The sequence below is a fragment of the Macaca thibetana genome, chromosome 3 (genome assembly GCF_024542745.1).
Source record: "Macaca thibetana thibetana isolate TM-01 chromosome 3, ASM2454274v1, whole genome shotgun sequence".
Classification (NCBI taxonomy): Eukaryota; Metazoa; Chordata; class Mammalia; order Primates; family Cercopithecidae; genus Macaca; species Macaca thibetana.
The window spans coordinates 72,040,392-72,066,433 of NC_065580.1; the positions used below are offsets into that span (position 1 = coordinate 72,040,392).

Below are 26,042 nucleotides of genomic sequence, written 5' to 3' on the forward strand. Positions count from 1 at the left end.
TCCTCATTGCCCCAGGAGTTCACAAGTAGCAGGAAAGCCACATCGGCTTCTCCATCCTAAAGTGAACTGAGTATATGAAATGTCTGTGCATTCCAGTCTTCTATGTAATTTACAGACTTTACATTATCATGGTTAATGGAAGAACTCTTCCACTTAAGAGGTCTGCATAACCATGATATTAATAGGACTCCTGCCAACAGTCCTAGTCAGGTTCCAACTGGATTAGGGACCTCTCTAATATTGCATCGAAAGCTTAAAAACAAATACAAACAGAAAGTTCTATGTGTATTTCAGGCAAATTCTTGGGTCCTCTGAAATCTGATTTATCCTGAGCTCCCCTTCAGTCCATGGTTGCTAGCCTCCCTATAGGATCTTCTGAACATCAAGAGCTAAAGGGCAAGTGGAAGAAAGAGCTTGTTTGTAGAAAGGTTCCAACTGTCTGTTACAGCAATAAATATCTCTAGAAAAGCTTTGCAAGGGCTGAATTCCCAAAGGACTGGAGAGCAGGGGCAAAATTCCTGATCATGAGTTCTCTTTTCCCAGAGTCCAAGAAGGAGAAAATTAGGTAATGGCATTAGGAAAGGAAGCAGCTAATTTAATCTCCAGGACATAGGAAAGAAGAGAAAAGAGCTGTGGGAATACGTTCACGATACAGAGACGTGTCTCTAGAGGATTATGTGAGAGGAAGCCCTTTCCTCACAGCTACATTGATGGCTTAAAGCTGGGAGGAGGGTGGAGAGAAGGAGAACGACTTAGCCAAATGTGGGGGTGCAGGAGAATCTCAAGTTGGAAGTCTTAATACACTTTGTCCTATAGAAATACGGTTAAAAACAGGTGTTTAAGTTCTATTATTGCTCTACTTTAGGAACAAGGTTGCCGGGTTGAGAATTAATTAAAAAACCTTGTGTTAATAATATTGTTTCTGCAAGAAAATTTAGTTTAATTGCCAAATAGTTTACTCATAAAATGAGCTTCTGGAATCACAACTTAGTCAAGAGTTAGATACTATGGTAGATCGGATAACTTTTAGTACATTCCCTCTTTTCTCTCCCCTCTCACCGTACGGGGAGCATTCTTTCCTCCATTCAAGTTGGCCTTAGGTATGGAACTTGCTTTGGCCAATGGAACATGGGCAGAGTGGTGGGTACTTCTTCCAAGTATGGACCTTCAGGGGTGTTGTATATTTCTGCTTGCCCTTTTGGAACATCCACCTTCTATCATGAGAAAAACATGCCCCAGGGAGCTGCTGCCTCTCTGGCATGGGCCCCAGAATGAGACACATGGAGAAGACCTGTGCTTCACCCATGGGCAGAAGCAGATATCAAAGGCTGTTGATTCAGGAGGTAAAGGATACACTCATTACTCATTGGGTTTCAGACATCAAGAACAGCCCAACAGGTACACTTTTCCACCTATTGTTCCGGCCTCCAGGTATAGAAAATTAAGTATATGGTCGAGTATTATGAGTCTCAAACAGAGCACAGAAGTCCTTATTTTCAGCGAGGTATTTTATATGTGCCTGGCACACTAAATACTTATTAAATAAATTAGCAACTAGAAGAAGTATTGCTATATAGTTCTTTTGGAAAAACATCTCCCCAAAGTTGTGGATATTTAACAAAAGGCACATTAAAATGACAAATTACTTAAAGTAGCATGAAACCGTAAGCAAGGAAACATAATATTTACTTCTAAATAAACATATGTCAAAGTGAATTGAGAGGCTTCTAAAGCTGCATTGAAATAAACATTCAAAGATGGCAGATTTAAAAAAATGTGGATCAGAAAGACATTCCAGAATCAAAAGCCACCAGCTGCTACAAGTGTGAAAATGAAACCTCTGGAGGGACTGTCGCCTCCTGCCCCACGTGGCTGTGGCACGTGATGCCGATAGCAGCTACTGAACTGATATTTGTGACTACCACCCAGTCTGGGTAGGGCAGGTGTCTCACTGGCACAGTGCAGACCAGTTTGACATCACAAAAACTTACCAGAAGTAGGTCTTTGCCTAGTTCATCGATATCTGTTACGAACTTCTCAATTGGTTGGGCAGATTTTGAATGAAAAGCCTGCCTGGGAAGGGCAACATCTCTAGGCCAGTCTTCTTCTCCTGGGAGTCCAATTACGCTACAAAAGAACCACACATAGACATGAACATTAGCTGCTATGCAGAAGCTGTTTTCTTATCAATTTCCAGAGAAAGGCAAAATCTAAGGGGGAGGCATGGGGGAGACAGTCCCAGGAGACCTTCACTTTATGACTGGCAGGGTCTCTGTTTATCTCTGTCCTACCGCAATATGGTGTCATGGGGTAGAGGGTAATCTCACAGAAGAATTGTAAAATTCACTGGGAGGAGATAAGAGATTGCTCTGGTAGCAGACACTAAATGTAAGGGGTGATGTAGAAATAGAAAATATATTGCCAGGCAGTAAGCCCTGACTTAGTGACAAAGCAGGACTTATTGTATTCAGAGGAGACCCATACTAGTATATACATTTCTTAATGTCCAAGAATGCTTTCTGTGTTTTGATCGAACGTCCCAGTATTGGCATGATTTTTATGATGCTCATCCAACATGGTTTATTAACATATCAATTTGGTTGCATTTTTGGTTAAAGAGTAATTCCCTAAATATTAAATATATACATTAGAATCAGAAGGAAAAATGACGCTAAAACGTTTGTTAGTCCTGCATTATTCAAACACGATTTTATAAAAGGAGGTCTGTGGTATTCCAAAGTGAGCAAACAGTAAATTAAAAGACTATTATTTATATTTCCCCTGAAAACCATTCTGGGATCAGAAATGTGGAAAGAACAGTAAGTGATAAAAAGCACAGGCTTTGGAAATAGGCAGGCTTGGGTTCAAATCCTGCACCTGCCACTTACTGGCAGGTAAGGACAAATTACTTAACATCTATGACCCTTAGTGTCTTTATGTATACAATGATAATAACTTACAGTTGTAATGAGGATCAGTTATACTTTATTTAAATTTATAGTAATATATAAATTTATAATTTAAAGTATATAGCACAGCACCTGATACACATTACACACAGTCAATATCAATCAATACATTGTCTATTATTATTATAGTTAGAAAATGTTGTTATTCATCCAAGATGCATAGGAAATACATCACTATCGCACTTAAAATATGAACTGCTTATATCCTATTTATGTATAACTTAATATTCTTTAAAAATATTAATAGGTCAATGGACTTACATAACTTATATATTGTATAGACATTATTTATAGTTCACATATAGGTCATAAGCAGGTTTGAACAGAGAAAATCAGAGGATGCAGGGACTTCTTTCCCATACAGACTGTATAACTCTGAACTAAAAATAAAATCATAGTTTAGTGGACGGGTTATATAGCTATTCAAATACTGGACCAAATAATGTTTTTTTTTTTTTTTTGTTTTTTTTTTTTTTTTTTTTTTTTTGAGATGGAGTCTCGCTCTGCCGCCCAGCCTGGAGTGCAGTGGCACAATCTCGGCTCACTGCAAGCTCCACTTCCCGTGTTCACGCCATTCTCCTGCCTCAGCCTCCTGAGTAGCCGGGACTACAGGCGCCCGCCACCACACCTGACTAATTTTTTGTGTTTTTAGTAGAGACGGGGTTTTACCGTGTCAGCCAGGATGGTCTCAATCTCCTGACCTCATGATCCGCCCACCTCGGCCTCCCAAAGTGCTGGGATTACAGGTGTGAGCCACTGTGCCTGGCCTGGACCAAATAATTTTAACTACAGTTAGAAATTAGGGTCTTCTGCTTGGCCTATACTTGCTGGGACTGAAGCCCACGAAGAGGTGTTCTTATGAATATACTTCCAGATTTCAGGAAGATGTGGTACACGTCCCAAGATCTGTAGCACTTTATGTCCCCTTCCCTCACCTACACAGAGCCCAGGCCACAGACTTCAGCTGGGAAGATACCCCTGTCATCACGGCTTCTCTGCCTGGGTGTCTGGGGAAAGACACTGTAATTCTGCCTCTATCAGGCATACTGAGAGAGCTACATTATTGAGGCAAAGGAAGATTAATGGACATATTTACTAGAACCAATAAACAGAAATAACAATGAACAATATATAGATTTGTTCAATAGTAAAGCCTACAATAGAAGTTAAAAAAAAAAAAACCAAAAATACCACTATTAATTATGAAAAGAAATGCATGTGTAAGTAAGTGTCTGGATACAATGGGACAGGGCAGAGGAGGGAATGAAGAATGTTTGTTAGAGATCTTTTAAAATTTCCTTTCATTCTTTTTTAGTTTTCAGGTCTATGTATATCAATATTTTTGTGTATGTTCACCAGTCACCTAGAAATTGATTACATTAATAACTCCTAGAAATATTTAAAATGTTTTTATTTGTAGCTTTGAATATATCTACATTGAGTTAAATCTTGCAAGTATATGATCAGCTGAATGCCAAAAGCCTTCAGAGAAACAGCACGTCTCTGTATGTATGCATGTACATGTACACATAACTTTATATAATTTTATATAAAATTTTAAACAAACACATAACAATTTATATATATATAACTTTAAGTCTATCACCTCCTCTGATTCCTGTAACAATCTCCTAAGACATATAAGTCAGGTGTTATTAGTCTCATCTTATAGATGGGGAAACTGAAAATGAGACATAAAATGAACTGCCAAAGTCACAGATAGCGTGCTCATTCACAGAGCCCAGAGTGAGTTCTCTTCTCTCTATTCCAGTATTTTATTTTCATTTAGCTATGACATTGTTTTTTAAAATGCTCTAAGATGTCACAGGCTAAAACTATTGTTTCACTTTTAATACTTGCTATTACTTGAAGGCTTAAATCTTCCTAAACACAGAAATGTTCTTCCCTTTAACAGTATGTGAACATGGGCCAGGTGGGGTGGCTGTAATCCCAGCATTTTGGAAGGCTGAGACAAGTGGACCACTTGAGCCCAGGAGTTCAAGACCAGCCTGGGCAACATGGTGAGACCCCGTCTCTATAAAAAATATAAACATTAGCTGGGCGTGGTGTCCTGTGCCTGTAGTCCCAGCTACTTGGGAGGCTTAGACAGGAGAATTACTTGAGCTCGGGAGGCCAAGATCGTGAGCCAAGATCATGCCACTGCACTCCAGCCGGGACAACAGGGCAAGAGCTTGTCTCCAAAGAAAAAAAAAAGAGGATGTGAATATGGCTTTCCTTAAAAAAAAAATTCAGTTTCATGTTCAATATGAACTTTTATGGCCCATATACATGTGTTGTGAAATTCTGATAGGACCATTAAAAAATGCTTGCATTTAATTCCACTATTTGGACAGCTGAATATAAGCCTTAAAAGTTGACATTTATACTGGCAAGCCTGACAGGGCACAAAATCTATAAATGGCAGTGATGGTGGAGACAGAAACATTTTTTCAAGTACTTCGGCAGTGACACTAGGGTGCAGCATTGTCCCTCTTCTCCGGCAAGGTAATCCATTCAGAGGAAACAGAACATAATTTTGATGAAACAATGCCAGAAACCACAGAGTAAAATCTAAAGGCACAAACCATAGAACTCTACAGCTTCTTTTCTGTTGGCAACCTACGATTGTCAGGACTTTGCCAAAAGTAGAACTGGCTTTTCCTTGGAAGCAGGTCAAATATGCTGGTCAAATGTTCCTTCTGGTCCATTTCACTGGCTTCATGTACTAAGGGAGTACTAAGAATGTTAACAAGATTGCAGACATCAGTGCTGGAGGTAGACACAACTGTCAGGGAGTATAAATAAGGGAAAGAAGGTGATGACCTTCAAGGCCTGGCAAGCTGACTTCAGTCAAGATTCTCTTTCCTTTTAACAGAAGGTCATTAGTATGTCTGATTTCCCCAGTTTCCTCTTTAAGATCACATGCACACAAAATATATTCAACAGTCATGGGGAAAATAGATGGGAGTTCATCATTGACTGATTTAAGAACTTGCCATTCAGAAGCAGGGGTAACATGAAGGCTTTGTGTTGAATTTATCTAGTATATGGAGTGGTCAGTAGTAGGAGCAGTATCATCAGCTGCCCTGGACCCAGGAAGCCCACAGGCATAAAAAACTAGCAAATGTTATTCAGGCCTTAAGCTACTATGTTCTGACTCAGCAGTGGCACTGGCACTAACAGAGGTCTAGCTGCTTCCAGTCACTAAAAGCACAACATCAGGTTCCAGTTTTATTAACTGTTTTAAGTAGTCATGCTTGAGTAGACAGTGCTGGTATGAAAATCTATTCTTTAGGGGTGCTTTTTTTTGCAGTCTTACAGACTTCGAATTTCATAAAAATCACTGGGATTCCTATAAAATGTCACAGACCAAAGATCAGGGCTATTTTTCGTCTAGAACTCCCACTTTCTTCCTACTCCACTCCAATTCGGACGGGCCTTGCAAACCCAAAAACTCAAAAAACGATGCCACACTGCATGCTTTGTGAGAAGAAGCGCCCCAGTTACATTCTAGAAACATGAATACATACGTGCCCTCACATGCATGAACATGCAGACATGAATGAAACTATGTAAATCATTAAGGAGCTATGTAACTGAAACCCAAGAATTTGAGCACAAGAAAGGATCTTATAGAGAATTTAAGTCAGAATTTCATTTCTCAGATGAAGTTAAGGAACCAAAAGGTTAAATAATTAATGATGAATTCTTTTTTTTTTTGAGACAGAGTCTCGCTCTGTCCCCCAGGCTGGAGTGCAGTGGCGCGATCTTGGCTCACTGCAAGCTCTGCCTCCCGGGTTTACGTCATTCTCCTGCCTCAGCCTCCCGAGTAGCTGGGACTACAGGCGCCTGCCACCAATGATGAATTCTAATAACAACAGTAATAGATAACTTTTAAAGCACTTACTATGTGCCAGGCACTGTGTAAGCCCTTCATGGGGTGTGTTACATGACTTTCTCAAAGTTGCAGAGTTATTTTGCCAAAGACTCAGGGTTCTCATTTTCTGTTTTGGTGCTCTGAAGAAAAATGAGATGTGTAGCATACCATCCTTCGCCCAGGAAAACAAAACAAAACAACGCAGAACCAACCTGGGTGACCAAGGATACTCAATGGGGACACGAAGCTCACTGGACAAGGATGGGTACTTTGCCACCAGGCATCCCATCTCTGATGGTGGGTGCATTTGAAATGACCACAAGCAGAGAATGTATTTGAACTAAAGAACTGGAGCTCAGCCACATGAAGAAAGAGGAGCAGCAAAAAGATCCACACAAGCAACATACAAGCTTCCAGAGCAGAGCAGTTAGGGCTCTGCATAAAACGGCACTTCTACCATGTCTCCACTCACCACACAAATAGTAACACTGTCTGCAGCAGCTGCTTGAAGTAAGAAAGACAAGAGATAAACACTTGATATGCATGTCAAAGGAAAGTCACTGTAAATGTTTTAATGCTATAGACACTGATGTAAAATTACAGTTATTACTTACTCCAAGATTTTTCCTAGTTGATCGACATCTGAACTTCCACGAAAAAGAGGCCTAAAAGAATAAACACACATTTTAAACAAGAAATGTTCTCAGATTACATTTCAATCATATTTGCCATTATCATTGTTTAACAGGAAGCAAAATATTCTTTATGAGTTGGGAAGAAGTGAAATAATGGAGACATTTTTCCTTTGGTAAGTGAAGGTTTTCCCTGCATTTCACTTATGGGTAAGGATCTCTCATGAATACCTGGTGGTAGATGAATTCCATGTTTTACAATCACGGGCATTCTATTTGCAGTCATTGTAACAACAGTGCTACCATCAAATTCAGTTCCAGGTTTCAAAGATCTGCTTAACTTCGTGACAAGGTGGAACATATTACCATCCAAGTCTCGAACTATAAATAGGTAGAATTCTTTGAAATTTCTCAGAGCACTCTTTCCATACTACTCTGCTATCAGAGTATTTCCTCATGGGTCTCTCTCCTTTCATTTGTCCTCAATGCTGCAGTGAACCATCTCTGGGTCTATATTTCTAATTATACCACTTTTCTTCCTTCCAATATTATGGCAGCTAACTATTACACGTTCTAAATCTTAACTCTGGGCTTTAGAAGCAATTGTGTCTGCTTCGAACACACAGCCTTCCTTGACTACACTGAGCATTTAACTGGCAATTTAAAAAGGTCATTTTGTGACATTTCTGGCATTTCCCTAAGAAGAGCAAGTAGCCCCTTGAGGGAGGAGACTTCTCTAGGTTTCCCTATAAATCCCTGCCATACAGCTTTACTCTGACAGATGCAGTTACTAAACATTTGATTTGATTTTGCATACACCTATGGTACAAGTAAACGTTCCTAATTCCTTCCTCAACAAATGCCATAAACAGATAATTTTCAACACTAATGTATTAAAAATATTTGTAGTCTATTATCAGGTGTGATATTTCTTTTTATATTATATATCAAATTATAGAGCCTTAATCTTGAATTCTTAAATATTTTCTGTGCACAATAAATGAACTCACTATATATGGCCATATATGGAGAATCCTGCAGTCATAGCATTTCAGTGGTTAGAATACACCTTAGTGTTTCTCAACCATACTTTCTATTCATGTTACTATTCCTGAAAATAATTATTTCCAAATGCAGTGGAAAAGAATTTACTTATGGCAAGATGATGGGCTGAATTTTTTTTCCCCCAAATTCATGTTGAAGCCCAACTCCCAAGATCTCTGAATTTAACTGTATTTGGATATAGAACCTTTAAACAAGTAAGTAAAATAAGACAGGGTGGGCCCTAATCCGATCTGACTGTTTTCCTTGAGAAGAAGCCATTTGGACACAAAGAGATATTGGGGTGCACATGCACACAGAGAAATAAACATGTGAGAACCATGAGAAGGTAAGCCTAAAAGAGAGCCCTCAGAAGAAACTAAACCTGCTGACACCTTCATCTTGGACTTCCAGCCTCCAGAACTATGAGAAAATAAGCTTTTGTTGTTTAAGCAATCCAGTCTGTTGTGGCAGTCCTATAAAACTAATATAAGCCACCCGCACATCACTAATGCAGCCAAATTCATAAAGAATCATGCAGTTGGGTTCTAAAACACATCTTGACAGGTCTTAGAAGATGACAAGGTGAGAAGTCCAAATTTTTTCTAAAACTTCCAAAAAAAGGCAAAAAATGGAATCTTAACAACTATAATTTATTGAGCATGAATGTTGTATCTGGCCTAGTGCCAAGTGCCCCAAACATAATCTCACTTAATTCTCACAAAAATTCCAGGAGAAATGTAGTAGTATAATCATCCCTATTTTCAGATGAGGAAACTGACTATTGGAGATGTTACATGATTTAATTAAGGGCACGATATTCCCCTCTCCTTTTATTTCTTTTTAGTTAACATGCTGATTTTTCAAGAAATTTTTTTGATTGGGGAAAGGGCCTATTTGGTGATGGACTGTCCTGGGAGTGAATCTCTATTTAGCTGTTTCTTCCTATATGATCTTAGGAAAGTCTCTTAATTTCTTTGACTTAGTTGCTTCATTTGTAAAATGGAGATAATGACACTTACCTCATAGGATCAACTAAGTGAGATTATGAATATATCTCAGCTACTAGAATGCCCAGCTTATAGCAGAGTTACAATTAAGTGGTAACTAAACACACACACACACACACACACACACACACACACACACACACACACACAAACCCTCACTAAGTATTCAAGCCTATCAGTGAGATAAATTTTCTCAGGTCAAATTACCAAGGGGACTAAGTTTCAGATTATATGCCTTTTTAAACAAACAAGTAAAAAAATGCATAGTATCATTTGTAATCTCAGTAACAGTGGCAAACAACATTTAGAAGTTGGGTGTGTTTTTTTAACAGATGAGAAGCGGATACTGGTATGTCTGTTATAGAAAGGAAATGATTCATGCATAATGGGGGATGAAAGATTTCATTTAGTTACAATACTTTCATTGTACTCAAAAGACAAGGAAGTCATGGGTTAACCTATAGAACACCTTTGTAACCTGTATTTGACCTGCAGCTATGCCTTGACGGCTATTTTTCTTGATTAGTGGAGGAATTTTCCATGTTCATAAAGTGATCTTTCAAAAATATTACTGGATAATATCTATTATTTTATACTCATTCCCATATTCCATTCTAGAGTTGTTATCAGTTAAGTTAAAATTGTTAACTTATCACCTTGCAATTACCACCTATTCAAATAACTGGATTAAGCAGAAAATCAATTAACTGATCTACTTAGTACACACTAATTGACTGATCACCCACTAAGTACATATGGCTGTAATCGGTGCTGGGAGATACTAAGAAATACATATATATAAAATATAAATTATATTTTAAAGTATATAATTATAATGTATGTAATATATATAATGTAATAGTCATATGATATACATATAATATGTATTTATACATTAATAATAGGAGACAAGGAGATAAGATATACAGATGCAGAATCACTGAGTAGAAGTTTACCTCATTTTACCAGTGGGAGACAGAAGTCGCGGTCATCATTTCATCTTAATAGAATGTTAGGAGGTGGTTTGATTAACTTTCTTTTACAGAGGAGAAGTAAAGTAACATCTAAGGAAACACAGATGAGTATGTGGCTAAGCTGATCTGTCTGACTTCAATGAACAGCAATACAGAAGAAGTGTTTTAGAAAGACTAATTTGGCAGGGGTTTACTGAGTCAGTAAGAGGGGATGGAAACCAAGCCAAGGAGGTCCACTGGGAAGTCACTGTACAAGTAAGACGACAAGGGCCTCAACTAGGTGGGACAAGGAAATGGCTAGAGATGCAAAGACATTTAGAAGAAGATGATCAGAACTTGATGGAAGTCTGAACATGATTTGAAAGGAGAAGCATGATTTTAAGTTTGTATTATATTATTAGTAAAGACTGGCAGAATGAGATAGATGGAGGTGGTGGGGAGAGGAGATTAGAAGGTAATTGACTTAGTTTTAAATATTTTCCTTTTATAATAAAATTATATAAAACATTTCACCGAAATTTGGGAATGAATAATCTGCAAAAAAGGTAGTTAGGCATACCTAACTGTATATACCCAAGAGCATTAACATGCAGGTTCACATAAAAACTTGTACATGAATGTTCATAGCAGCATTATTCATAATAGCCAAAAAGTGGCAACAATCCAAATGTCCATCAACTGATAAATGGATAAACAGAATGTGGTATGGACTTATAAAGGAATATCAGTGAGTCATAAAAAGAATGAAGTACTGAGACAACATGGGGGACCCTTGAAACCATTATGCTCAGTAAAAGCAGCCAGTCACAAACGACCACACATAATATGATTCCATTTATATAGACAATGTAAATTTATAGGATCAGAAAGTAGACTGGTTGTTGCCTGGGACTAGGGGATTTGAGGGAACTGACTGTAAGCAGACTGAAGGTCTATTCCCCTGAAAATTTCCTGTGTTGAAATCTTAATCCCTAAGGTGATGGCATTAGGAACTGGGGGCCTTTGGGAGGTAATTATGTCAAGAGAGGGATTAGTGCCCTTATAACAGAGACCCTGGAAGGCTCCCTTGTCCCTTTTGTCATATGAAGACACAGCAAGATGATGATCATCAATGAACGAGGAAATGAACCCTCTCCAGATACTGGCTCTGATCTTGGACTTCCCAGCCTCCAGAACTATGAGGAATAACTTTTTGTTGTTTATAAGCCAATCCAGTTCATGGTATTTTGTTAGCAACCCAAGCTGACCAAGACAGATTGCTAATGGGTATCGTGTTTCTTTCTGGGGGGATAAAAATGTTCTAAAATTGATTGTGGTGATAGTGGCACAACTCTGTGAATACGCTAAACTGAAAAAAAAACACTGAATTGTACTATTTATATTGGTGAATTGTGTGGTTTCATCAATTATATTTTGATAGATCTGTTAAAAAAGGTGGTTAAGAAATTATAGTTCCAAGCAAACATTACAGATTCAGGAGGAGGGTAAAAAAACTGCTAAGAATTTGGAACCCATCCACACACACACAAAAATAAATAAAAAAAAAACTGCTAGGAAAACTGTTAGGTCTACATATATGAAAGGCTTAAGCACATGGTATTAAAGTACAGTGACAAACATTTTACCATATATTCAATCAAGTACTTGTCTGGAGACATGTGCTCCACAAGTTTTGATAATCTATTGTTATGATCTGAATCTTTCCAAACACCTGATTTACCAGATTGGGGTTAAATAATAAACCAAAAATGTTTATGCATGCATGCCAAAAAAAAAAAAACAGGCACTGGTATGAAACTATTATCTTATGCTTCACTTTGGATGGTGAGATGATGAATGATTTATTTTCTGCATTTTTCTACTTTTCTTTTTTTTATTTTTGTGAGATGGAGTCTCGCTCTGTCGCCCGGGTTGGAGTGCAGTGGCCGGATCTCAGCTCACTGCAAGCTCCGTCTCCCGGGTTTACACCATTCTCCTGCCTCAGCCTCCCAAGTAGCTGGGACTACAGGCGCCCGCCACCTCGCCCGGCTAGTTTTTTGTATTTTTTTAGTAGAGACGGGGTTTCACCGTATTAGCCAGGATGGTCTTGATCTCCTGACCTCGTGATCCGCCCGTCTCGGCCTCCCAGAGTGCTGAGATTACAGGCTTGAGCCACTGCACCCGCCCTCTACTTTTCTATACTGCATTTTATGAGTGTTAATTAGTTTTAAAATCAGAAGGAAAAAACCCGACAACATTGCCTCTTGCCACATACTGAATGTATATGATCTGTTCATCTCACCTCTTCATTCCCTACTTTAATACTAATGCACTCTATTATACTTGTTTACCTGTTGGTCTCTACACACAAACTGGAAGTTCTCTGAGGACAGGGCCAACCCTTACTTGATTCTGTATTCAGAGTACTTAATTTACTGCCCAGTTTGGCTATAATTGGAACTCAATTAATACATGCTGAGTGGTTATTGCTCCTCTCTGCAAGAAGGATTTCTGTCCCTTCTTTCCTTCAACTTCAGCTCCTCCTGTCTCAAAATTCACTTCCTTGGTTCATCTCTGGGTAACTCAAGTGCAAGCACGTGTATCTGCAGAGATACGTATATATGATTAGATGTATACACACCAAGAGCCAACTCCAAATCCAATTTATATTGTTGTATCTGTTTATGCTTTAATCTGTCTGTGGCACCAGACAATATCTGCCTGCAAATAATGTGTATTTAAAAACTGGGGCTGGCTGACAATTATTCTCCTATATCCAAAACCTTGCGAAAACCTTCACAGAAGCAGCAAGAGGCAAGCAGGATAGGAACTTTGCCCTCCAGTGCTTGCTTCAGCCAGGTATGCAGGCTAGGGATGGTCTCCTTGGAAGACAAAGAAAGAGAAGTGTTGAAAAAAAGTGTAGCAAAGGCAAAACAGTATAGGATTAAGGAGGGTGGGGAGGGGAAAGACGCACTTGAAGAAGTAAAACTGGTCCAGAAAGGGAGAAGAGCTGGTAGGAAACAGCACAGAAAAAAACAATTTAAAGCCCAAGTAATGAGAAGGAAAGACTGTGGCAGAAAGAAGAATCTGAGACGAAGTTCCGTCACAGAGACTGAGACTGATAGGAAAAAACCTCTGCCAGGCAAGGGAGGTGCCACTTAGAGGAAAGACTTGTGTCTCTAACACAAGTTAGAGTGTGTGCTGGCATCACTGTCCATAGGAGGGACTATGAGTCTGGTAATTTCCTTAAAAATAAATAGCTGAATTAATTTTTCCTTGTTACCAGATGTGAATAATTTATTTATCCACAGAGGGCTCATATTTACTAGACTATGAGTAACTTCCTCTAGAGAGAGAGGGAGAGAAAGAAAGAGAGGGCGAGCAGAGAGACAAACCCTACCATTTTTCAACTCAAAATTGAGGATCAAAATTAAACTAGAACTCACCAAACTACTTCAGATTTCTGAAACATTACAAAACTCATAAATTAATATATTTACTGAGTCAATTTTACATATGACTAAAATAAGACTAAGTGGTCATTGAGATGAAAAAGTCATCTCTAATCACTGACAAAAATTGAATGAGTATCTCCCATTTGCAAGAAATAATTATTTCTCTTAAATATTCAAAGAATTTCATTTCTATTTTCCCCATGTCATCTCTTCCTGCCTTAGTCTGCTCAGGCTGCAATAACAGAGTACTGCAATCTGGGTGGCTTAAACAACAGAAATTAATTTTCTTGTGGGTCTGGATGGTGGAAAGCCTGAGATCAGGGTGCCAGCATGGTAACTCAACAATTTAGGCTTCTGGTAAGATCCCTCTTCCTGGCTTGTACCTGCTTTCTTGCTATGTACTCATGTGGCTAGAGAGAGGGCATGCTCTTCGGTGTCTCTTCTTATAATGGCACTAATCCAATCATGGGAGTCCCATCCTCATGACCTCATTTAACCCTAATAATCTCCCAGAAGCCCCATCTCCAAATAGCATCACAATGGGGGTTAGGGCTTCAACGTAAGAATTTTGGAAGGGACACAAACATTCAGTCAGTAACACATCCTTCCTCCTATTACTGAATACAATATACCTTCCATAATTTTAAAATTAAAAAGCTGGGCTGGCACATCCTTGCCCACTATAGCAGCAATGAATGTGGTTTGTCTTTCTGTGACTAGGATCCAACTCTTCATTTTATATACTTTTGGATATTTTTTCTTGCCAAATTACATGATTTATTTATTTATTTATTTCCCTTCCAAAGCCTCCCTTATCTCTTGCTCTCCAATCACACTGTTCAGGGGGATTGTTAAGGCTGGGAAAGAAACGATGATATATTTAGCACTTTCTAAGGGCTGGGTTCCTAAAACATTATTGCATTTTAATTCTCAATCTAACTGTGAAGTTAGGCGACTAGCAAGTACTGAATAACTTTGCAACTGAAAGAAAGTTTTAGGAAGAGGAAAATAAATCTGAGTCAAACTTAGGAAGCTACAATTTGCAAGGATAAAGACTTTATATTAGTGTTATTAACAAATTGGAGGCAAGTCAAGGATATGGTGCCCCCATGGAATCACCCCTGTCCCCCTGGGCTTCTTTAATAGTCAGATATCGCAGGCTCAACACTCCGGGGAATACTGTCTTCTGTCTCTTCATATAACCACAGAGCTTGGATAACCCTCCTGCTCCCTTGTGGAAATTCTAGCTATAATACTCACTATACTTTAAATTGGGCTTAGCATTGAAACACTTTAATGACAACATGCTGGGAGGTCATTTGGAGCAAAGGTGATGGTGTGGTGTGGAGACAGAATAGAAGATTAGACACGATCAGGGACACCTGGCAACATTAGTGCCATTGATTAATTAGTGAGACTTTGATTATTAACTGCGCTCAGGGCTTATCAATTGCCTTCATGCTGCAGCAGAACTCTGAACTACAGATATCACTCAACCAAATTAGAACCTCACCATACCCCGTAATAAACTTATTCTGTCTCACAACTCCTAGTCTTGCTTTATACTGTGCCTTCCTGGGAAAGAAGGCAAAGCTTTACCAGGGAATTCGTTCATGAGTGGGAACCTTAGCACTGTTGTTCTTCAATACCTGGTCATTTGGGTAGGAGAGGGCCCAGGAATCGGGTAACCAACGAGCCCAGTTTGCCCAAGATTGTCCCAGTTTCAGTACTGAAAATGCTGTGTCCTGGGAAACCTCTCTGTCCCAGGCAAACCGGGATGGTTGGTCACCCAATCCAAGAGACTCAGAACAAGAGGCTGTAGAAGACAGAATTTTTTAAAAAAATTAAGTTCTTTGTTATTTCAGTGGGGTAGGCTGTTTAAAAAAATCAAATAAGCATACCTCAAAACAATCAGAATGAAAGTGGTCCAGACAGACAGGTTTTATTCTATTTTTTCCTAACAACTTGCTGCTACTGTGTAATAAGGGACTAGACCGGGGGCAGTCCCCTCTTCATACCACAATTCAAGATGTTATTTCTCTCTCTCAGTAAATGACCTTGTAAAACTGTACGCATCTTGCCTCTTTGGCAGGGAAAGAGCATTGCCTATGGTTAGGTCCACAGTGTTAAATTAATAGTCTGCAGGAAGTGCTGGATCTAAGGAGGCAACCACAACTAGGGGGTCACTGGCGGGGAGCTACCTACACATATAGGATGACAAGGAGATTTCATCCAATTTGGTTGGTAGTGATAGGCTGTAAGCTGGGTTGAGAATGATTCTCAAGTGCTATGTAGGTGTAACAAGAGAGAGTGCTACATTAATCAGTAACACACACCTCTGAAAACGAACTAGCTAAGTGAATCAAGTTTTCTCTCATGATAGGCTGACTTCAAAACAATATTGACACAAGGAATAAAAATTAGAAAATACAAAAGTAAGTCTGTCTAATAGAGACATTTCAACAGCACATACTACATACATTATGGTAACCAAAATGTGGCTCTCAAAACCACTTCTTACTTTTAACCTCTGAATCCACTGGTTTTGTCTTCAACACAACATTTTTTTGCCAAAGGCAGTCTTATGGGCTCTGTTGTGGGTGCATCTTTGAGTATATAATTATCGTCACCTCTATGCTCACACACCTTTCTCTTGCAAAAACTCTAATATTGACATCAGCCGGATGTCAACAAAATGACATTTTTCTGAGGCTGAAGGTTTTCACGTTGCCTTTGGGGGAAAATAATCACTAGACATTTTTCTGAAATGGAAGTGTCTGTTGGCTGAAGTGGCTTCTTTAAAAAAAAGAAGGTTTGCTCAAAATGGAACCAAAAGTATCAGTCATAGAGCATTACAAATGATCTAAAAATATTCTCAAATTGGATTCAATCATTGGTTAAAAATAGTCCAAACACTGAAAGACTGATTTTCTCATTTTTTCCTTAAAAAATTATAATGTGCTCAACATATAAATAAGGGCTCTGGCCCTTGAATGTCAGTGATGTTGTCTACCAGTGTCTAGTATTGAGAGTTTAGTGTGATGATTAATCAACAAAAGCTAGCATTTATTTTATCAGAATAAAATTTTACTGGCCCAACAGCAAGTTTAACTTTTTCAAAAAGCTTATTTACTGAATTTATATGCTGAATGATACATCATGGGTACTGTCAAAAATAGCAAATGATTGCATGCCTGCATTAAAACATCTCATATACACCATATATATCTACTATGTAGCCACAAAAATTCAAAATAAAAAATTTAAAAAGTAACAGATTATTTTGATTATAAAATACATATACATTGTAGAAAATTTGGAAAATAGAGTAAATAGATGAAAATAAAATACACAGCATCGCTTCCATTTTTTTCTCTTTTTATATACAAATGGATATGATGGTATCTCTAAAGATTTTTTTTTTCCAAACAAGCTAAGATGGCACCATATCCCAGGGCAGGATCTGAGTCTTGACTATAGTCCTTAGTTTTGAACAAGTATAGGGTGACAAGAAAGTGCATAACAAAGCTATGACTGAATAAAACTCAAACCTTGGTGAAGACAAGAATCATGGACACATTAAAAAAACTATGGGTACACACACATTTTTCACCTACCTCTTAGTTTATATCTTATGACAGGGAGCAGGAGTAATCTTTTCTTTTTCCTTTGTGAATGGTAAAGACAACTGGTATCCTGTCTGAATATAATATGCCTATCCAGCACACTTTGGGTAGAATCCAATGATGTGTGATAACTCAACAATTTGGTACAGGAAACAGAGCCCACAACATTCCTCAGAAATTTCACAGGCAATCTAGACAGAACAGACCTATTTGAATAGGGATTTTTTGTTCAGTAATATTTGAAGGATGCAATTTTTCACGGTGGATACATTGGGTTTGTGACAGATGCAAATTCAGATATGAATAAAACACAATTAAATGATTCAGACTCTGGAGCTGTGCTTCCACAGACCTGATTTCTGCATGGGCCAAACAAAGGAAAGTTGGTGTTTGACAACTGTGGATGACTCATCAGAGGAAGTTCTTACCATGTGGATGTGCTTGTTGAAATAAAACTGGTTAACAAAGCTAGCCTTTTTTTTTCTCCCTCTGTGGGCCAGCGAGGGGTTTCATTTTAGGAAATGGAAGTGTCAATGTGGACAAACTGTTCTGAAGTATTTATAGCATCATGTAATGTGTTAGTTTCCTTAAACTGCCTTTGGACAAAGAATATGTGAATGGAAAATAAGATCTGAATTTCTAATACTGTCTGTGTCATCTGAACTATATTATGAGTATACAATGATTTAGCACTGTGATATGTACAGACTGTGATAGGAATGTAGTGTAGCTACAGTGGGGTGTGCTAGTGGCTTCCCAATTAATTTTAAGAGCTCTTTTATTCATTAAGGATATTACACCTTTGTCATATTCATTCATTTTCTCCAAGACTATCATGTGCTTTTTAACTTGGCAGTGTTTTTATTTTCTGATGAACAAAAGTTTTCAGTTTTTATATAATCAAATATATTAGTATTTTTGTTCGTGACTTTTTAATGCTTTGAAAATATATCTCCATTCCAGGGTCACAAATACTTCTCACAGTTTCTTTATTCTTTTATGGTTTCACTTTTAATATTTAACTCTTTAAGCCATCTGTCATTTGTTCTGTGGTAAGGAACAGTGATAATCTAATCAGGTTACCATTTTTCCCCCATGAAATTGACCAATTACCCTATTCTCATTTGTTGCATATGCCGTTCTGTCCTCCCAGATTTGTGATTTATGATAAGTTGCATCACTTCCTAAATTAGGGTTTCAAGTCTCATTCTCTATTCTGTTCCATTAATGTCTGTCACTTCTGCTGGTACCACATTATTTTTATTATTGTAATTGTATAATGTATTTTAGTGCTTGGTAGCAGGAGTTTCTCTTCATAACTTTTTTTTTTTGTAACAAAAAATTCTTGGCTATTTTCACCAGTTTAACTTTTCCAAATGCATTTCAGGAAATTCCACTGGAATTCTGACTGGAGTTGCATAAACCTATGAATTAATTTGGAAAGATTTTATATCCTTACAACCATTCAATCCTCTTGTTCAGGAAAATGGAATATTTAGTATCTTTCTAATAATCAAATATTCTCTATATCTAGGTAAGTCATTTTTATGTCTATCAATCAAGTTTTATAGTTTTCTTGATACAAGTTCCACACATTGATTTACATCCATCTACATTTTTGGTTTTTATACTGGGAATGAGATGGAGCTGCTGCTAACTCTGGAGAAACTTACTGCTGATCTTTTACCTTTGGACATGATCCTGACTATTCTCCTGAGTGAGGGATTATCTTAGATTTGAAAAGTGCAGGAAGCAAAGGACAAGAGGGACATGTGGGGGGATGTAGTAGAGTCTGTTTTATATTCATAGTGAGAAGACTCTGAACCTCCCAGGAGGGCTCTAAAGGTTAAAAAACATGCAACCAAAAGCACCGAAGATTAGTAAAAAGAAATAATGTGCAGTAAGTGCTCAGAGGGATGACTCATTGCATTGGATCATCCTTGGGAAACCACCTACTAAGCAGAATTTAGCAGCTGAAGCGTTATTTTTGGTGCACAGTTTATTGCTACTTCCTCTTGGGAAAAAAAGATTAATCCTAGCTCCCTAAAACACTTAAGAATGGTCATCCTGGCAAACCAGCGTGTCAGGTAACAATGCTGTTTCTAGATCAGGGCAGTGTTGGGTCCCCTGTAGAGATTTCTTTAGAACAAGAGAGAAGCACTTTACCACATGTTATGGAAAGGAGTATAGACCAGGAGACAGAAGATCCAGCTCTTAATGCTGGCTCTGTAACTGATTAACAAATAAATCCCAGAGTGCAGGCAGGCCACTTAATCTCTGCTCATCTGTAAAAAAAACAGATATCACAGCTTCTGTCGTACTTCATATCACGGATGAAAATAACACAAAACAATAAACCATGTGAATAAAGCAGTTAGAACTGCTGAGAAATAAAATTAACCTGCTCAGTAAAAGTAAGGCTACCAATCAAGAACAAATAGAACAAATTCTTACTCGTTCCAAAGTTATTTATTTTCGCTTAATACTGTATTACCTTCTCCTTTTTCTCTGCCCTGTGGTTTCTTTTCCTTGTTTCATTATGACTAAATATGCAAGGAAAATTCAGTGCTGTTATTTTGGTCCTATCTTCGGACCAAATCTCTAGATTTAATTTACCCATGATACCCTTCTGTGCTATTTACAAAGATCACCAAGAAAACTTTAAATATGATGAAGTTAGGAAAATGACAAATAAGGGGATAAATGCGTTTCCTTATTTAGGTGAGGACTATGGCTGAGGAGATTCTGTAACTTAGACATAGTCTGGGACATGATAAGAGCAGGAGCTGTAATCAGTTTTGCTAATGATGATTTCTAAACAATACTATTTTATCAAGTATTTAAACGCAATCTATCACAGCAGATTTAAAAAAGTTGTAGCAAATATTTTTCGATTTGTTACTATTTTTTGAGACACGGTCTCATTCTGTTGCCCAGGCTGGGGTGCAGTGAAGTGATCTCAGCTTGCTGAAGCCTCCACCTTCCAGGCTCCATCATTCACCCACCTCAGCCTCCTGAGTAGCTGGGACCACAGGGGTGTGCCACCACGCCTGGCTAATGTTTGTTTTGTAGAGATAGGGTTTTGCCATGTTGCCCAGGCTGGTTTCGAACTCCTGAGCTCAAGTGATCCACTGCCTTAGCCTCGCAAAGTGCTGGGATTACAGGTGTTCACCACTGCGCCCAGTTAACACAAATATTAAGGTCAACTTCCGGTTTCAGGACAAACTATTTAGCTTATTTATGAAGCAAATGAACTTACAAGAATGAGAAGGCTGAGGGGATATGATTATATATAAGATCCATTTGCATTATACATTCTCTAGAGAGGTACAACTGTCATATTTTTGATTTTACAACTATAAGAGAAAAATATCACTGGCAAAAGTTTTATGTCACTCATAAGAAATGAAACAGCATTTGATAAAAAACAGCATGTACGGGAAGAAATAATTACATTTTGGTAAACATATATGTTAAAAAAGATAAAATATCTATGAAATGTGCTTTTTTGCCCCCTGAGATGGAATGCCCAGGCTGGAGTGCAGCGGTACAATCTTGGCTCACTGCAACTTCTGCCTCCCAGGTTCAAGCGATTCTCCTGCCTCAGCCTCCCAAGCAGCTGGGATTACAGGTATGCGCCACCATGCCGACTAATTTTTGTATTTTTAGTAGAGACAGGGTTTTGCCATGTTAGCCAGGCTGGTCTCGAACTCCTGACCGCAGGTGATCTGCCCACCTCGGTCTCAAAGTGCTGGGATTACAGGTGTGTGAGCCACTGAGCCTAGCCCGATTGCTTGTGTTTTCCTAAATGAAAACTTCAAAAATTTTGCTAGTGTATTACTCTTTAATATGAAAGCACAATAAAAGTTGTTAAAAATACAGCCATATGTTGCTACACTTATGGTTTTAGAAAGAGATGCATATGTAGACATAAAAAAAAAAAGCTTCAGGAGGTATTTCTTCTATAATGTACTTAAGACTATGTGGCCACAGAGGGCTGTCAGGTTTTATAGACCTACGGGTTAAACAGCAACTGACTGTTTTACTCAAAAACTCCTTCTGAATTTAGAAAACAATTTAGTCATGTCTACTTCCAATATAAAGAATAATTACTGACCATTTAGACTTCATGATCATCACTGGTAGTCTTGGCATTATAACTGAGGGACACAATTTCCTTGAAAATGAAATTTAGGTTCTTTTAAACTATAAAATAACTTCTGACCACTTTTGGCTAGATTAAAATCCTGAAGGAATTTTAAGGAAATATGTAAGACACTTTCACCTGAAGATCATTATTTTTAAGAAATTAAGTAGATAAAAACCAGTGTGACCTAAAAATGTTGAGTAAATAACTTTTCTTCAACATCATCAGCTAATAATAATAATAAAGGCAATTTACTGAACACTTATTATGGGAAAGGGGCTGCTTTGCTTTGTTTTACATATGTTGTCTCATTTACTCCTAATAACACTCTGCTAGGTAAATATCATTATCCTCATTTCAAAGGGAGAAACTGAGATTTAGGTTAAGTAAAGATCAAATATCAAAATTAAAAAACTCTAACATCTACTATGCAATAACAGCCAACGACAAGGCCAATGGTATACATACAAGGTGATTACCATGTTTTGGGGAAGCAGAAAAAAGAGAATGTTGAGATAAATTTCAAAATTTGATCACTTGCTGAAGGCATTAAAAAAAATGAAAGTTTGTACTGTGTTCATTTATCTCATCTAATTAAGTACAGCCCTTTAAAGCTTATAAAGCATTATGAGTAAAAGTATTTAACATATTACAAATAACATGTTGGTATATTTTGTTAATAGATGTTGTCTGCATTGCTCATAAAATGCACCTTCAGATGGTATAATTTTAGCTCATAACTAATGTATACTTTGGATTACTGTGGTTTTGCGTGCTAAAAAGTTTAAAAGACATTTTCATTTTCTTTATATGGAAATTCATAAATTTGCCAAAAGATATAAAAAACAAACTTTTAGTCTATCTTTGGCATTATTTTTACGAACATCAGTATATTTTTAAAATAAATGATGTATTTCAAAAGATGAACCTTGGAAGTAGGAAGGCGTCGATACCAGGGAGGAGGCTGCAGGCTGAGCATGGAGCAGAGTGACTCTGCCACACCAATCCCACGTTCCACAACTGAACAATGTTTTACTGTCTCATGTCTTACTGACCCACTCATTTGAGGCTGAACTTTTTTGGTACCTTTACCCGCTCGTTTGGGAATTCTGCCAATGCCCAGATAGAAGGACGCTTCAGAGCAAATTGGGGTCTGCCTCATTGAGTGTTGCTTTGTGCCTGCTCTGACAGGCAGCAGGACAACACACCCTATGTTGACCCTCCAGACTGGGCAGGAACCTCAGTCCAGCTCTGCCATTGACCGGCTGTGACCCTCGTGGGCAACACTAACTCTGAGACTCAGAGTCTCTTTAGTTTATTCCAGAGTGGGTTCCTTGAATGCCTTGAAGGAACATCACTTACCTACTAAATTATAATAAAAATGTCCACAAATAAAATATGTCTTCTTCATTAGCGCTTGAAGATGTCTTTTGACCCCCCAGAGTTAAACAAACATTGGATGCCAATGATATGCTGAAAATTACTAACTTTTGCTTTTCAAGGAGAACCACCATATCTCATCAAATCTAATATATCACCAATTGACTGCAATTCACATTTTGATTTTAGAAATAAATGCGAAAAAAATGTAGATCTCAGAAACACTGCAATGTGGTAGAATAGTTGGCAAAATAGCAATTTTCTTGTTGAGGGGTGATGAAATGCTTCAGCTACACTGTATTGAGATTCCCCTGATGTTACCCTGGGACTTACACTGCCTGCTTCTTTATGAATCCACTTAATATTTCATTCAATGAATACAGATTTACTGAAAATACTTTCTCAAAATATTAAAGAAAAATCTTGGAGTTTTGGTGAACATATGTAGAAAGCCGCTTCCTTAAAGTTCTTGAAATAAAAAAAGTACACATGAGATAGATTCTTTGCTAAGCACTTCTCAGTTACAATGAGTTATTTCCTGATAACCAATGAACAATAGCGACATTATTAAACATTTGTTCTGCAAAAGGCAGTAAAAAGGACTATGGGGTAAACTCTTTGGATGTAACTTGGTGACCAGATCCTTAGGTTCTTTTGCATATTAGTGGTCTGAGGAGCATGTTAGGAGACTGACAAAAATAGTCTCAATTAAACGCTATTCTCTTCCTTCAAGAAAAGCTTTCTTGCTCAGCAGTATTACTGGACAGCATGGCTTTGGTGCTTAAAGCCTTCCTGTTCTCACTGGAAAATTGGAGTCAGTGTCTTAGGCACCACCATGCTGAGGCACCCTCACGCCTAATGATCACATCAGACTGTGCAGGCTTCAACCACTTTAAACAATTTCCTTTGTCTCCCCTTCCTTTCCTGTAAATTTTTTTGTTGTTTGGTTGTTATGAGTAGTGACAGTTTCTGGTTTCTTTCGTTTACCAACGGTTTCCTTTACCACAGCCTCTATTCCTCCTGCTGGAAGCCTGGCACCATTGGAAGCTGGAAGAAAAACCACAACTGAATAGCCTGGCACTTACTTTAACAGTCATTTCCAACCACAGATTAATACTGTTACTGGATTTGACTAACGGCTCTCAATCAGCCCAACTGTCATCGCTTGAGAACATGCTAGTCAGTGAAAGTTAAAAAGGAAACTATAAGCAAATCCAAATTATGGTATAATTTTTCTGACTGCTTATCTTTTGAATCCAAAGGTATCTATCTCTCTAAATCTTCTTCTGGGTTCTCCTTAATAACATGTTTAATGTATAGATCAGGAGATAATACACCACCTGGCTGCAACTAGGGGGAGGTTGAAGTCAGGAGGTAAGGGTTGCCACAGGTCCTGGCTAGCCCATGGAACGTATATTTTCCTGCACCTTGCTCTGCCCACCTTTGGAAACAGCACTGGAAACAGCTGGTGTTAAGTGTGCTAAGCAGCCAGCATCAAAGTGCAAATGGAAGGGGGCCCTCATGGAGGTTCTGTGTTGATAACAGTGATGTTCAATGCTAGCCTATCACAAACAGGAACCAGGTTTTTCTCTTTATCATTTACTTTGACATAGTAGACTTCAGGTCCAGCGCAGTTGATAGGATTTTTCAATAGGTACAAAAGAAGGATTGTATAGCACATGATATGGTATATGACTAGCTTAATGAAAATAAGAGTCTATCCCAACTTGGAGCTTCCCGTATCAACAAAAACTCCATTTTCTATGACTGAAGGCTTTGAAAACTTACTAATCCCAGCTTTTGGTCCTGACAGAATCTAACCTACAGATACAGAGAAGAGAATGTGGATGACTACTACTTCCTGACTGACGACTTCTGGGTCTTACTCTGGGTATTTCACACACATTTAATCCCAATCTTCCGCCTTAAAAATGTATTGAATGACATTCATTTAATACACCCCTGGAGGGAAAATAAAATAGAAAAATATTTCTGGAGGGCAATTTTGCTCCATGTATCAAAGGGCTCAGGGTTTTGAATATGCTTTGTATCACTATTCCACTTCTGGGAATTAGTCCTAAAGGAGTAATAATGAGAATGAAGAAAACTTTACTTATACGAATGTGCATCACAGCTTTCCTTAAAGTCACGCAAATTTCATTCACTCAACCAATATTTACTACACGCCTACTATATGCCCAGGGAATATTTAAATACAAATAAATAAGATCCAGATATATTTTTATATAAGAAAAGCAGATTACAAAAAAGGGTGATCTAATTTTATAAGAAAATTAAAATGTTATAATGCATAGGAAAAACAGTTGAAAGATAATTATGAAACCATTAGTAACGGTCATCTCTTGATCACTGGTTTATGGTTTATTTTTCTTTCCTCTTAGTTTTATTTTAAAGTAAGTATCTTGTAAAGAGCCACCTGACACTATGTAAATCTCCTGATCAAATTTCCACTCAGTAGTTTTAGCATCATCCACTGATGATTTTCTAACTCCATCATTCACTCTGTTATTATTGGTTGTCAGTCTACTGTAAGACAAAGCTCCCCTTTATCTCACTTTATTTATATCAGCATGGACTCATGGATTTTAATTTTATTCAAGAGATTATAATCTTTTACTATAATTATGTATTTTGATACCCAAATTGTCTCATATTTGTCTGGTGGCTCCTTCAAGCTAAATTCTGTGCCTTTCTGGTGTGTTCCCATATATATATATTTTTTGAGACGGAGTCTCGCTCTGCCGCCCAGGCTGGAGTGCAGTGGCACGATCTCAGCTCACTGCAAGCTCCACCTCCTGGGTCCATGCCATTCTCCTGCCTCAGCCTCCTGAGTAGCTGGGACTACAGGCGCCCGCCACCTCGCCCGGCTAGTTTTTTGTATTTTTAGTAGAGACGGGGTTTCACCGTGTTAGCCAGGATGGTCTTGATCTC

At 38.1% G+C, this 26,042-nt stretch overlaps 1 protein-coding gene across 3 annotated transcripts in view; it reads right to left on the minus strand.

The window, feature by feature from the left end:
• Positions 1-26,042, minus strand: part of CDK6 (cyclin dependent kinase 6) — a 236,288-nt gene that overhangs the window by 11,168 nt on the left and 199,078 nt on the right. For all 3 annotated transcript variants that reach the window (XM_050785352.1, XM_050785354.1, XM_050785353.1), the window contains exons 6-7: positions 7,461-7,511; positions 1,992-2,127 (exon numbers count right to left, since the gene is read on the minus strand). In XM_050785352.1, the coding sequence (XP_050641309.1) occupies positions 1,992-2,127; positions 7,461-7,511 (187 nt within the window). The remainder of the gene's footprint in view (positions 1-1,991; positions 2,128-7,460; positions 7,512-26,042) is intronic.